This window comes from Leptonychotes weddellii, chromosome 15 (genome assembly GCF_054177405.1).
Source record: "Leptonychotes weddellii isolate Sample4059 chromosome 15, ASM5417740v2, whole genome shotgun sequence".
In the NCBI taxonomy this organism is placed as follows: Eukaryota; Metazoa; Chordata; class Mammalia; order Carnivora; family Phocidae; genus Leptonychotes; species Leptonychotes weddellii.
Window position 1 is genome coordinate 40085195 of NC_138383.1, and position 10323 is coordinate 40095517.

Genomic DNA, 10323 nt, shown 5'->3' on the forward strand with positions numbered 1-10323 from the left:
CTCTCACCTAGCTATTGTGAGGAGATAGTGGTCATCAAAGTACTTTAGATAGTGTGAAACTCGGTGTGATCTCAGTCTTTCTAGCACAGCTTGCAAAAAGCTCAGTGCTGCAGGAAGATCAGAGATATCAGACCCAGTCCCTGCCGGGAGAAGTTTCAATCTGGTGGATGAAGTGAAATGCACACAGCAACTTCATGTCCACGGCTATAGAATAAAAGTCTTTAAAGATGGCTGTTTTAAGTGTGCAGGGAGGCAGTCAGGGAGGGCTTCTGGAAAGAGGTGGCTCTGAACTGAGCTTCAAAGGGTAAGAATGATTTTAATGAGCAAGTCAGAGGAATTATATGGGCAGACACAGAAGGAAGGACTCTGGGAATTTATTCACTCACTTATTTATTTTTTAAATATTTTAATTTTACCTAGAATTTTAAATAGGTAACACATTCACATGGTTCAAACTTCACAAAGTACAAAAGGGTATACGGTGAAACCCTCACCTGCCCCCAGCCACCTAGGTTCCCTCCCCAGATCACCAAGGTTACCAGTTCTTTTATACTCTTTGCATATAAGAGTGTGTATAAATATTTTTCCCCTTTCGTTACACAAATGTCAACACACTGTACCTGCTATTCCTTACCCTGATTTTTTTTTTTTTAAGATTTTATTTATTTATTTGAAAGAGAGCACAAGCAGAGGGAGAAGCAGGCTCCTGATGAGCAGGGAGCCTGATGTGATGCGGGGCTGGATCCTAGGGTCCCGGGATCATGAGCTGAGCCGAAGGCAGACTTAACCAACTAAGCCACCCAGGCGCCCCTCCCCTGATATTTTACTTAACAATACATTCTGGAGATTGTTCCCTATCAGTACACAAAGAGCTTTCTCATTCCGTTTTATGGCTGGATTATATTCCATTGTGTGATGGTACCATAATTCTTTTAACCAGGCTCCCAACTGATGGGTATTTTGTATCCATGAAACTCAAGGAATGTGGAGAATTGTACCTAGTCCAATGTAGCTGAAGGTAGAAGCCGCCTCCATGTTGGTAACGTTACTCATAACCAGAAACACAGCTGAGTTTTTTTTTTTAAAGATTTCATTTATTTATTTGAGAGAGAGAGAGAGAAACAGCATGAGAGGGGAGAGGGTCAGAGAGAGAAGCAGACTCCCCGTTAAGCCGGGACCCTGATGTGGGACTTGATCCCAGGACTCCGGGATCCTGACCTGAGTTGAAGGCAGTCGCTTAACCAACTGAGCCACCCAGGCGCCCGAAACATAGCTGAGTTTTTTGGTTTTTTTTTTAATTCTTATTTATTTATTTGACACAGAGAGAGAGAGAGACAGCGAGAGAGGGAACAAGCAGGGGGAGTGGGAGAGGGAGAAGTAGGCTCCTGGCTGAGCAGGGAGCCCGACGCGGGGCTCGATCCCAGGACCCCGTGATCATGACCTGAGCCGAAGGCAGACGCTTAACGACTGAGCCACCCAGGCGCCCCGACATAGCTGAGTTTTAACACTAGGAGCAGCAAGCCTGGTAATTGGGAAACAGATACACACAAAGAGCGTCATCCTCTGGCCACTTTCTCTGTAGTCTGGTGGTCTGACCTCCAGTAACATATTAAGCAGACAGTTTTTTGCTTTCAAGCTGCCTCCACCAATGTCTCTTCATCATGGTCTTTAAAAAAGAGAGAGAGAGATTCTATTTATTTGAGAGAGAGAGAGTACCAGCAGAGGAGAAGGAGGGGAGGAGCAGGGGAGGAGCAGGGAAGGGACAGGGGGAGAGGGAGAAGCAGGTTCTGCACTGAGCAGGGAGCCTGATGAGGGACTTGATGGGGGGGGCTCCATGCGGGGATCCAGGACCCCAGGATCATGACCTGAGCCCAAGGCAGTTGCTTAGCCAACTAAGCCACCCAGGTGCCCCTCTTCATCATGGTCTTAAGAGCAATACAACCACCACTTTCCACAACTATTCCCACCAGTGCCTGTACATTGTGCCATGGATAAGGTGACTATGTCCGCCAAAGCAAGACACTTTTGAAAGCGGACACTAATTAATAATGGCATTGGGATAACGGGCATAAACTGAGTCTGTTTTGGCCATGCTGGCATGTCTGGTTCTCAGGTGAGAATGCAGGTGGCTGCTAGACTGGGGGTCTTCTTCTTCTTCTTCTTTTTTTTTTTTTTAAGATTTTATTTATTTATTTGACAGAGAGAGAGATAGCGAGAGCAGGAACAAAAGCAGGGGGAGTGGGAGAGGGAGAAGCAGGCTTCCTGCTGAGCAGGGAGCCCAATGTGGGACTCGATGTGGGGCTCGATCCCAGGACCCTGGGACCATGACCTGAACCGAAGGCAGGCGCTTAACGACTGAGCCACCCAGGCGCCCCTCTTCTTCTTCTTTTTTAAGATTTTATTTACTCATTTGACAGAGAGAGAGAGAGAGAGGGTACAAGAGGGGGGAGCGGCAGGCAGAGGGAGAGGGAGAAGCAGACTCCCCGCCAAGCAGAGAGCCCGACCCTGGGATCATGACCTGAGCTGAAGGCAGAGGCTTAACCGACTGAGCCCCCCAGGTGCCCCTAGACTGGGGGACTTCTTAAAAGCAAGGGCCATACCTTATTTATCTGGGAATCCCTGGCATCTTCCCAAAGCCTGAAGCATAGTGGGTGCTTCATGCACATTTGCTGGTTGAATGGATGAATCATATGTATAGAGTACCAAGCAGTCCTTTTGAGGGCTCCACAGGATGCTGAGGAGGAAGTGTTGCTAGCAACGCAGGGTTTCACCTTTGATCCCCATCATTATTTATAATACGTGGGCTTTCCTTGTAGATATCCCTTTTGTGAACTGTATGCTTTGACTCTTGTATCCAGAGCTTCAGATCATTTCCACAACGCCTGGCTGAGACCCAGGCTGACCTTGGAGAGGTACCAGTCTGTACCCTACCCTGGCCCTTTCTCTCCTGTCCTCTTCATGGTCAGGAGCTGAGTGCCTACTGGTCAGCATGGGTGCTTGCGACCAATCTGTCCATGGACCTAGTGACTAACCAGTCCCAGCAGCCTCAAAACCTGCAACTTAGCTTCCATAGATCCTCTTCCCCTTTCCCTAGCAGGCTCCTGTTACATGCTTCCCAACCTCAGGGCTGCCCTGGTGACACTCCTGAGCATCTCAATTTTCCCATCTTTAGGGCTCCTGGGTAAAGATGCTAACGAAGTATGAAGGGAGGTTTATCAAGGCTGAGACCTAGCCTACATAATTAGCCTATTTAAAGCCTCCCACCTCCCTAATAAGTGTTAGGATGAATATACCCACTCAGCTGGGCATTCCTATTCCCCCCTCCTTTTCAGAGTTCTCAAGGATTTGGAGAGGTGAGCAGGAACCCAGACTCCTGGATTGCAGGAGGGAGTCCCCCTATCTTACTGGCTTGACTCCAGGGACCCATAAGAGAGGAAATGCTCCATCTCCCTCAACCCCAAACCTGTGTGGGCAGAACTGCCAGGAGGGAAGGAATGACAGTCCTAGAGATGCCCTGGGCCTCAGTCTCCCCATCTGTAAAATGAGGGGGTTGCCTACATGATCTCTGAGTTGTCTGGTGCTGACATTGCATATCTCCACCCTGTACTATGTCTCTGGGCTGGGTTCAGCCAAGCTCCCCTTGAGGTTTATGAGGGGACCCTAAGGCCAATTCCCCCTGTCTCTTCCCCTTCTCTCATTTTTCTTGAATTGAACATGGGACCCCAGAGTCTTGGGCGGATCTTTATCTGGGGCTGGGCCTTCCCTCTCCTAGCTGCCCCAGGAGATAAAAGATGATGGACAAGCAGAAGCCTGGGCCATACTTCTCAGAATGGGAATTGCTACAGGTCTGGTCGTTGCCCATCCTGGGCTCAAATCTGATCCCCAGAGGCTGAAGCAAGAAGCTGAAATGGGGCAGCTGAGGCCTGCCTGCTCCACCTGGATATCCCAGGTAGGAATCAATACACGTGACTTCAAGTCCAGCTCCATCCCTGACTCCTTCACTACAACTTCCTTACTTACCTTGAGTAAGTCACTTCTCTTTTCTTGATGCCGACTTCCCGGGGAGGAGCATCACAGGCCAGGTGTAGAAGCTATCCCAGGTCTATAGTCAAGCTCAGATATCACTGTATGTGTTAAACTCCTCTTTAGTCTTGGCTAGAAGTGGTTATCCCCTCCCTAGAGCTCTGCAAATATTGTATTTAATGTCATTTATTGGTTGGGGTCCACTTGTTTTCCCCCCGCTGATTGTTCTTGGACATCATCATGACTCTTGGGATTAGCAAGCCAGTAAAACCGAACTTAAAATGGCTTTAAAAAGTATGTCATAGATTGAGAAGACTAAGGAAAGATAACTAAATGCAATGGAATCCTGGAGAGAACACCTGGAACAGAAAAAGGGCATGGGTGGGAAAACTGGTGAAATTCAAATGAGGTCTGTGGCTTAGTTAATAGTCATGTACCAGTGTCAATTTTTTGGTTTTAATTGTATCACAATAAAGTAAGATGTTTATATAGGGGGAAGCTGGGTAAAGGGTATACCGGAACTCTGTATTATTATTTTTTTAAAGATTTTATTTATTTATTTATTTGAGAGAGAGCGAGAGAGGGAGAGAGAGCACAGAGGAAGAGGGAGAAGCAGACTCCCCGCTGAGCAGGGAGCCCGATGTGGGGCTCGATCCCAGGACTCTGAGATCAAGACCTGAGCTGAAGGCAGACACTTAACTGACTGAGCCATCCAGGAGCCCCAAGGAACTCTGTATTAATTTTGCAACTTTTCTCTAAGTCTAAAATTAGTTCAAAAAAATTAAGTTAGGGCGCCTGGGTGGCTTAGGCGGCTAAGTTTCTGTCTTTGGCTCAGGTCATGATCCCAGGGTCCTGGGATCGAGCCCCGCATTGGGCTCCTTGCTCAGTGGGGAGCCTGCTTCTCGCTCTGCCTGCCACTCCCCCTGCTTGTGTTCCCTCTCCCTCTCTCTCTCTGACAAATAAATAAATAAAATCTTTTTTTAAAATGCACAAATTAGGGGTGCCTGGGTGGCTCAGTCATTAGGCATCTGCCTTTGGCTCAGGTCAGCATCCCAGAGTCCTGGGATCGAGCCCCGTGTCGGGCTCCCTGCTCAGAGCGAAGCCTGCTTCTCCCTCTCCCACTCCCCCTGCTTGTGTTCCCTCTCTCGCTGTCTCTCTCTCTGTCAAATAAATAAGTAAAATCTTTAAAAAAAATACACTAATGCTGACCACTTAAAAACAAAAGTATGGGAGGAGGAGGGGGTTTATTGGTCCACATAACTGAGCGGGGCTGGGGTATATGGAATGCAGGCAAAGCTGGATCCAGCAGCTTAATGGTCAGGAATTATCTCCATCTCTCCAGCTTTTGCTTCTGGTGTGATAGCTTCGTATTCAGGCAGCCCTATCTCTTGTGGTGGCAAGCAGCCTGCCAGACTTCTAGGCTGATATTCTGCCATTTTAGCCGCCCAAGAGTTTGTATTTCTCAAAAGTCCTGTTTTGTTCACTGATGTATCCCTAGCCTCCAACTTGGTGTGTTGAATGAATGGCTCCAGCAAAAGTCCTGAGACTGACTCTCATTTTTTCAGACTGAGTCGTGTGCCCACCTCCAACCCAATCAGTGTGACTTACTTTACCTGGGTCACATGGGTAGAGTCAGCTCGCCACCCCCTCAACGCGGACTGAAATAGAAGGGCAGTTCCCCAAAAGGAAACAATGGATCCTAGTATCAGAGGGGTTGCTGGCAAACCAATATGTCCCCCAAATCCTTAGAATGCAGGGCTACTGCTCTTTCTCCTAGAGTCGTCCACAACATAGACCTACACTGAAAATGTACAGGCTTAAATTCTTGTGGGTGCTGGGTGTGCTGAGTTCCTTAATTGCAGCCTCAGCATAACCCTCACTAATGGTATATTAAGAATAGGGCTTATTTCTGGGATGCAGGGCTTCTTGCAGCTGGATCAGATGGGCTTGGGGGTCAGGTAAGGGAAACCAGCATGGCCAAAGATGCCAGAACCCCAGGATTCCTTCCTGGCCAAGACGATGGGCAGTTCCAAGCCTGGAGCCCTTCTAGTCTCTCTCTCCCAACCCTAGCCAGGAGCCTCAGATCCAAGGTCTCATTTGTTCATTTGGATTGGGGCGGCATGGGGAAAGAGTCAGGGCTAGCCTGAACACTGGGACAACTCAGATGAGTGCCTTATGCCTTGTGAGGAATATCCAGTAGAAGACTCCAGAGTCTCAGCTCCCAGTCTCACCCAACCCATCAGCTGACTCCCAAACCACTCTCCATGTCTTCCACATCTTCTCCCACACCTGCAGGAACAGAGGTTGGAGTAGGGCAGAGTGCCCACAGAGAAGAGGTCTGACTTGTGTGTTTTTCAGATATTTTATTAAGAATAAGGCATATGACAGTCACCCCTAAAGCATAGGGCTCTATTTCTGTGGGTGAGTGAGTACACTCTGAAAAGCATTGGATTAAAAAGCACAGCCAACAGAGAATTTGGAGCAGGATCCCTCTGCCCCACCCATGGAGTTCCTGCCAGGTGGTTCGGAAGCCCTGCATGTCCCCCATTCAAGACTGGCACCTCAGGGAGAGGGTGCTCAGGGATCCCCAGCTCTCTGCACTAAAGAGATGCTGTTCCACACCCTCCTGGCCTCCTTCCTCTCCATTGGGAGACCTCTATTCTGCTGCTGACTTGGGGAAGGGCTACCCCATTTCAGCCCTGGAGTGGTCCCCCAAACTGCAGACCACTGTGGGTGGGATATGGGGGGCAGGGGTACGGAACCTCATGCTGAATTGCCCACTGGTCCCTGGCTGGCTTCCAGAACAGGGAGAGGTCCCCACCTGCAGCTCTCCTTCCTGGGTCTGTCCACACTTCGGGTGTGGCTGGACCTCCACCTAGGGCAGAGTGTTCTTGTCAACATGCCCCTCCCCCAGTGGGGATTTGTGCTGCCGAGAAGAGGGGAGGAGGGGAGAGGAAACACAATCCTTTCTACTCTAGTCACCCAGACGTTCCAGGGGGTTATGGGAGGGGGCTCTTTCCTTTGGCAGAGTGGGTCCCCCAGGCCAGAAGAGGGAGAGGGCTGGAGGCTAAGGAATTTGGGGCTCCTGAGGCCAAGGGCAGGCTACTGACTCCCAGTCCCACTCTGCTGCACTGAGGGTTCTGTTCCAAATCCCAGGGGCGGGTGGATAGAGGGAAGTCTTTAGTCCTTTATTTCCAGGAGAAGAACGGGGAAGAGGAGTTTGTTAAAACAAAACTGGAAACCTCTATCTGCTTCAGCCCCTCTCCCAGCTTGCTAAGTGGAGGAGGAGGGCGGTTGGCTCATTTCCTTTCCCAGACCCTCAACACCTCAGGTGAGAGTCAGCAAGTCAGCCGCCCCAGCACTCTCAGAACCTTTCATCTGGGGGATCTCCAAGCACCCACAAATAATTGTCATTATCGCTGGTCGCTTGGAAGAGGGATAGGAGTTCGGAGGTGCTGACGGGGTCACTTGGGGAGAGGCAGGCGGGCCACCGGAGGCTCCCTGGGGTAGGGGTGTGGTAGAGGCCCCCAGCTAGACACCCTGGGTCCCCAGGAGGGGAGAGGGGAAAAGGGCTATTGCTATAGAGCTGGGGGGAGGCCAGGCGGGCATAGCTATGGCTTTTAATAGGTGGGTGGGTGGATAAAGTATGTCACCCTCTCTGTCAAAGAATCAACATAACAAAGTCACCCTGTTTGCCCCAAAAGTGTGGCTGTGGAAGCTCAGGGTCTGGGTGGGCTGCTGCAGAAAGACACCCTTTCCCTCCTTCCCACACAGTCCTTTGGGCCCCTTCGAGAGAGTGCAGGCAAGAGAGGAGAGAGGTGTCCTCACAAAGACACCTCTGGAAGGGAGGCAACAGGACCAGGGGTATAGTGTGTCACACACACCTGAGGGGAGACAAGGAGGGCAGAGGCACAGAAATGGGGCGGGAGAGGAGGGTAAGAGGCCAGGGCAGGCAGAGCAAGGACCCCAGGCCACCACCACTGTGGCCCAACTTAGACTGAGAGAGAGAGAACACTGTCCCAAGAGCGTCCACACCTTGGTTGGACACCCGGATGAGGCCTGGTTATTGCTCAGTGGTCTCAGCAGTCCTGAGCGCAGTCAGCTGGGGGAGGACAGCATATTTGTGGGGGCTGGGAGTGTGCTCACTGGTTTTGCTTCTTCCCACACCCTCTGACCTACACAGCGAAAGGGAACACGATTGCGGGTTCCTCCGATTCATTACAGGGACCATGATGGGAGAAAGGTTCACCACCCCTAGAGATGGACTCCGCTCATCTCCCAGACCCTGGGTGCCACACAGAATGCTCGGCCTCAGCCAGGACAAGACCTGCCAGGATACGCTATCCGTGAGTGAGGTAAAGGCCTCTCCCTGCCCCCCACACTCCCTCAGCAGCTCCTGGAAGACCTCACAGGCACTTAGGACTCAATGCAGGACCAACAGAGGAGTTATGGCATGGGGGGAGGGGCTCTAGGGTTTGTCTTTCTAGGGGCTGGGCTTGCGGTGGGGGCCACTTGCTGGACTGGACCCGCACTCTGCCTTTGGTCAGGAGAGGGCAGCTGGGGAGAAAGTAGTTAGGACGTGGGGTGTCCCACTTTCCATTTCACCCTAGACAGAAGGGTTACTCTGAGCATAGGCCACTGTCACTTCTGGTAGGACTGGGGGCCTCCCTGGAGGGGACCAGCCTGGGGACTAACCTGTGCTCCTACCTCCTCCCTCAGCAAACTCAAGCCTCTATCCACCACCGCCACTTCCAGGAACCTGGCCCTTCTTCCCACCTCCGGGTGCAGCTGGGCAAAATTAGCACCAATAGACAGGCCTAGGAAAGCTCCCAAGGCAGCCTTCACGTTCCCAGCTACCTCCAGCAGGGGAAGGCAGTTTCTGCCCTTCCAAAGCCTGACGTGGGGGGCGGCTGACTCGGGCTGACTCGGCCGTGTCCCCCTTGCTTCCCTAGCACAGCTCCCAGCCGAAATCCTTAGGTGGGCGTCCTGGGGAAGAACTGAACTGGAGACAGCTTTAGACCAGGTTCTGCCATCGAACCCATTCTGTACTCCTCTCCAGAAGTTCAAACCTCCATCACGTCACACTTTCCCTACCAGGGACACTGGCAGGAAATGCCTTTAAAGAATTGGGTGCTCTCCGGTAAGGACCTATCAGCGGGGTAGGGGTCGGAAAAGCGGCGTCAGAGGAAAAAGGTCCAGCCGCCAGCCCGGAGCCCGAAACTCCCCTCGAAGGCAGGCTTGGCGGGAAGGGCAGCCGTGCGGGAATGGGGGAGGGCCGACAGGGGAGCTGGAAGGCCTAGGGGTGCTAAGTGCCACTGCGTTCCTTTCGTAGGCCAGCCCAGCCTTCCCCCTCGCGTCCCGCGATTGTCCGCTTTCCCCGGACAGGGCGCGCCCCCCGCTCCCTCCCCTCCCTGCAGCAGATAAGCCTCCGTACAGCGGGTCCTCGCCACAAAAGAAGGTGCACTCTCTCAGCCCCGCCGAGGAGCCCCCTCGGGGCAGGACAATATAAAAAGGCTGGGGCGGTTGGAAGGGGTGGGGGTGGGGGAGCTGGGGCCGCCTCCGCTCGCTCCCGGCAGGAGCGCCGGCTCCCGCGGCCCCCCGGGGCCTGCCTGCGCGGGCCCACGCTGCGTCCCTAGCCGGAGGCCGAGCCGGCCTTCCCCGCTCCCCGCCCCGCAGCCCCGCGCCTACTCCGGCTCCCCGGGAGCGCTGGGCGGGCTGGGCGCGGCCGGCGGGCCGGCTTGGTCCGGGGGCTCCTGGGGAGGCGGCTGGCGCGGGCTGCGGCCGCTCGGCCGCGGGGGCCTCCGGGCGTAGAGGAAGAGCGCGGGGTCGGGCATGGGGTCGACGTCGTCCAGGGCGCGGGCCGCGCGCTCCCAGGCGGCCCAGTCCCGGCCCGGGCCCTTGGCGGCGGCCTCGGCGGCGGGCGGGCGGCGGACCCGCTGTGCGCGCCGGCGGGGCCGGGGCTCGGCGGCGGCGGCGGCGGCGCCCGGGCGCGGAGTCTGCAGTCTCTGGCGCGCCGCGTGCAGCTGGCAGGAGAGGTAGGCGGCCGCCTCGGTGTGCTTCTGCAGCTCGGTGCCCAGCACGGTGGCACGATGGCTCCGGCGCCGCAGCTCCTCCAGGAAGCGGCGCTCCTCGGCGCGCAGGCTGCAGCGCAGCGCCGACACCAGCGCCTCGCGCTGCGCCACCTCCCGCCGCAGCTCGGCGTTGGCGGCCATCCGCGCGGCCAGCTGCGACTCCAGCGCGCGGCACTTGCTCTCCAGCTCCCGGGACGCCGCCTCTGCGGGGGGGGGGGGGGGGGGGGGG

General features: G+C 54.0%; 1 protein-coding gene and 1 long non-coding RNA gene across 2 annotated transcripts in view; one reads left to right on the forward strand and one right to left on the reverse strand.

Moving 5' to 3' along the window:
- The first annotated feature begins 9442 nt into the window (after window positions 1-9442).
- LOC145717403 (uncharacterized) overlaps window positions 9443-10323 on the forward strand; it is a 6823-nt gene continuing 5942 nt past the window's right edge. The window contains exon 1 of the long non-coding RNA XR_014140593.1: window positions 9443-9481. This is a non-coding gene — a long non-coding RNA (uncharacterized LOC145717403). The remainder of the gene's footprint in view (window positions 9482-10323) is intronic.
- CCDC92B (coiled-coil domain containing 92B) overlaps window positions 9654-10323 on the reverse strand; it is a 6668-nt gene continuing 5998 nt past the window's right edge. The window contains exon 3 of the mRNA XM_081805538.1: window positions 9654-10297. Coding sequence (XP_081661664.1) covers window positions 9708-10297 — 590 coding nt within the window. The 3' untranslated portion in view covers window positions 9654-9707. The remainder of the gene's footprint in view (window positions 10298-10323) is intronic.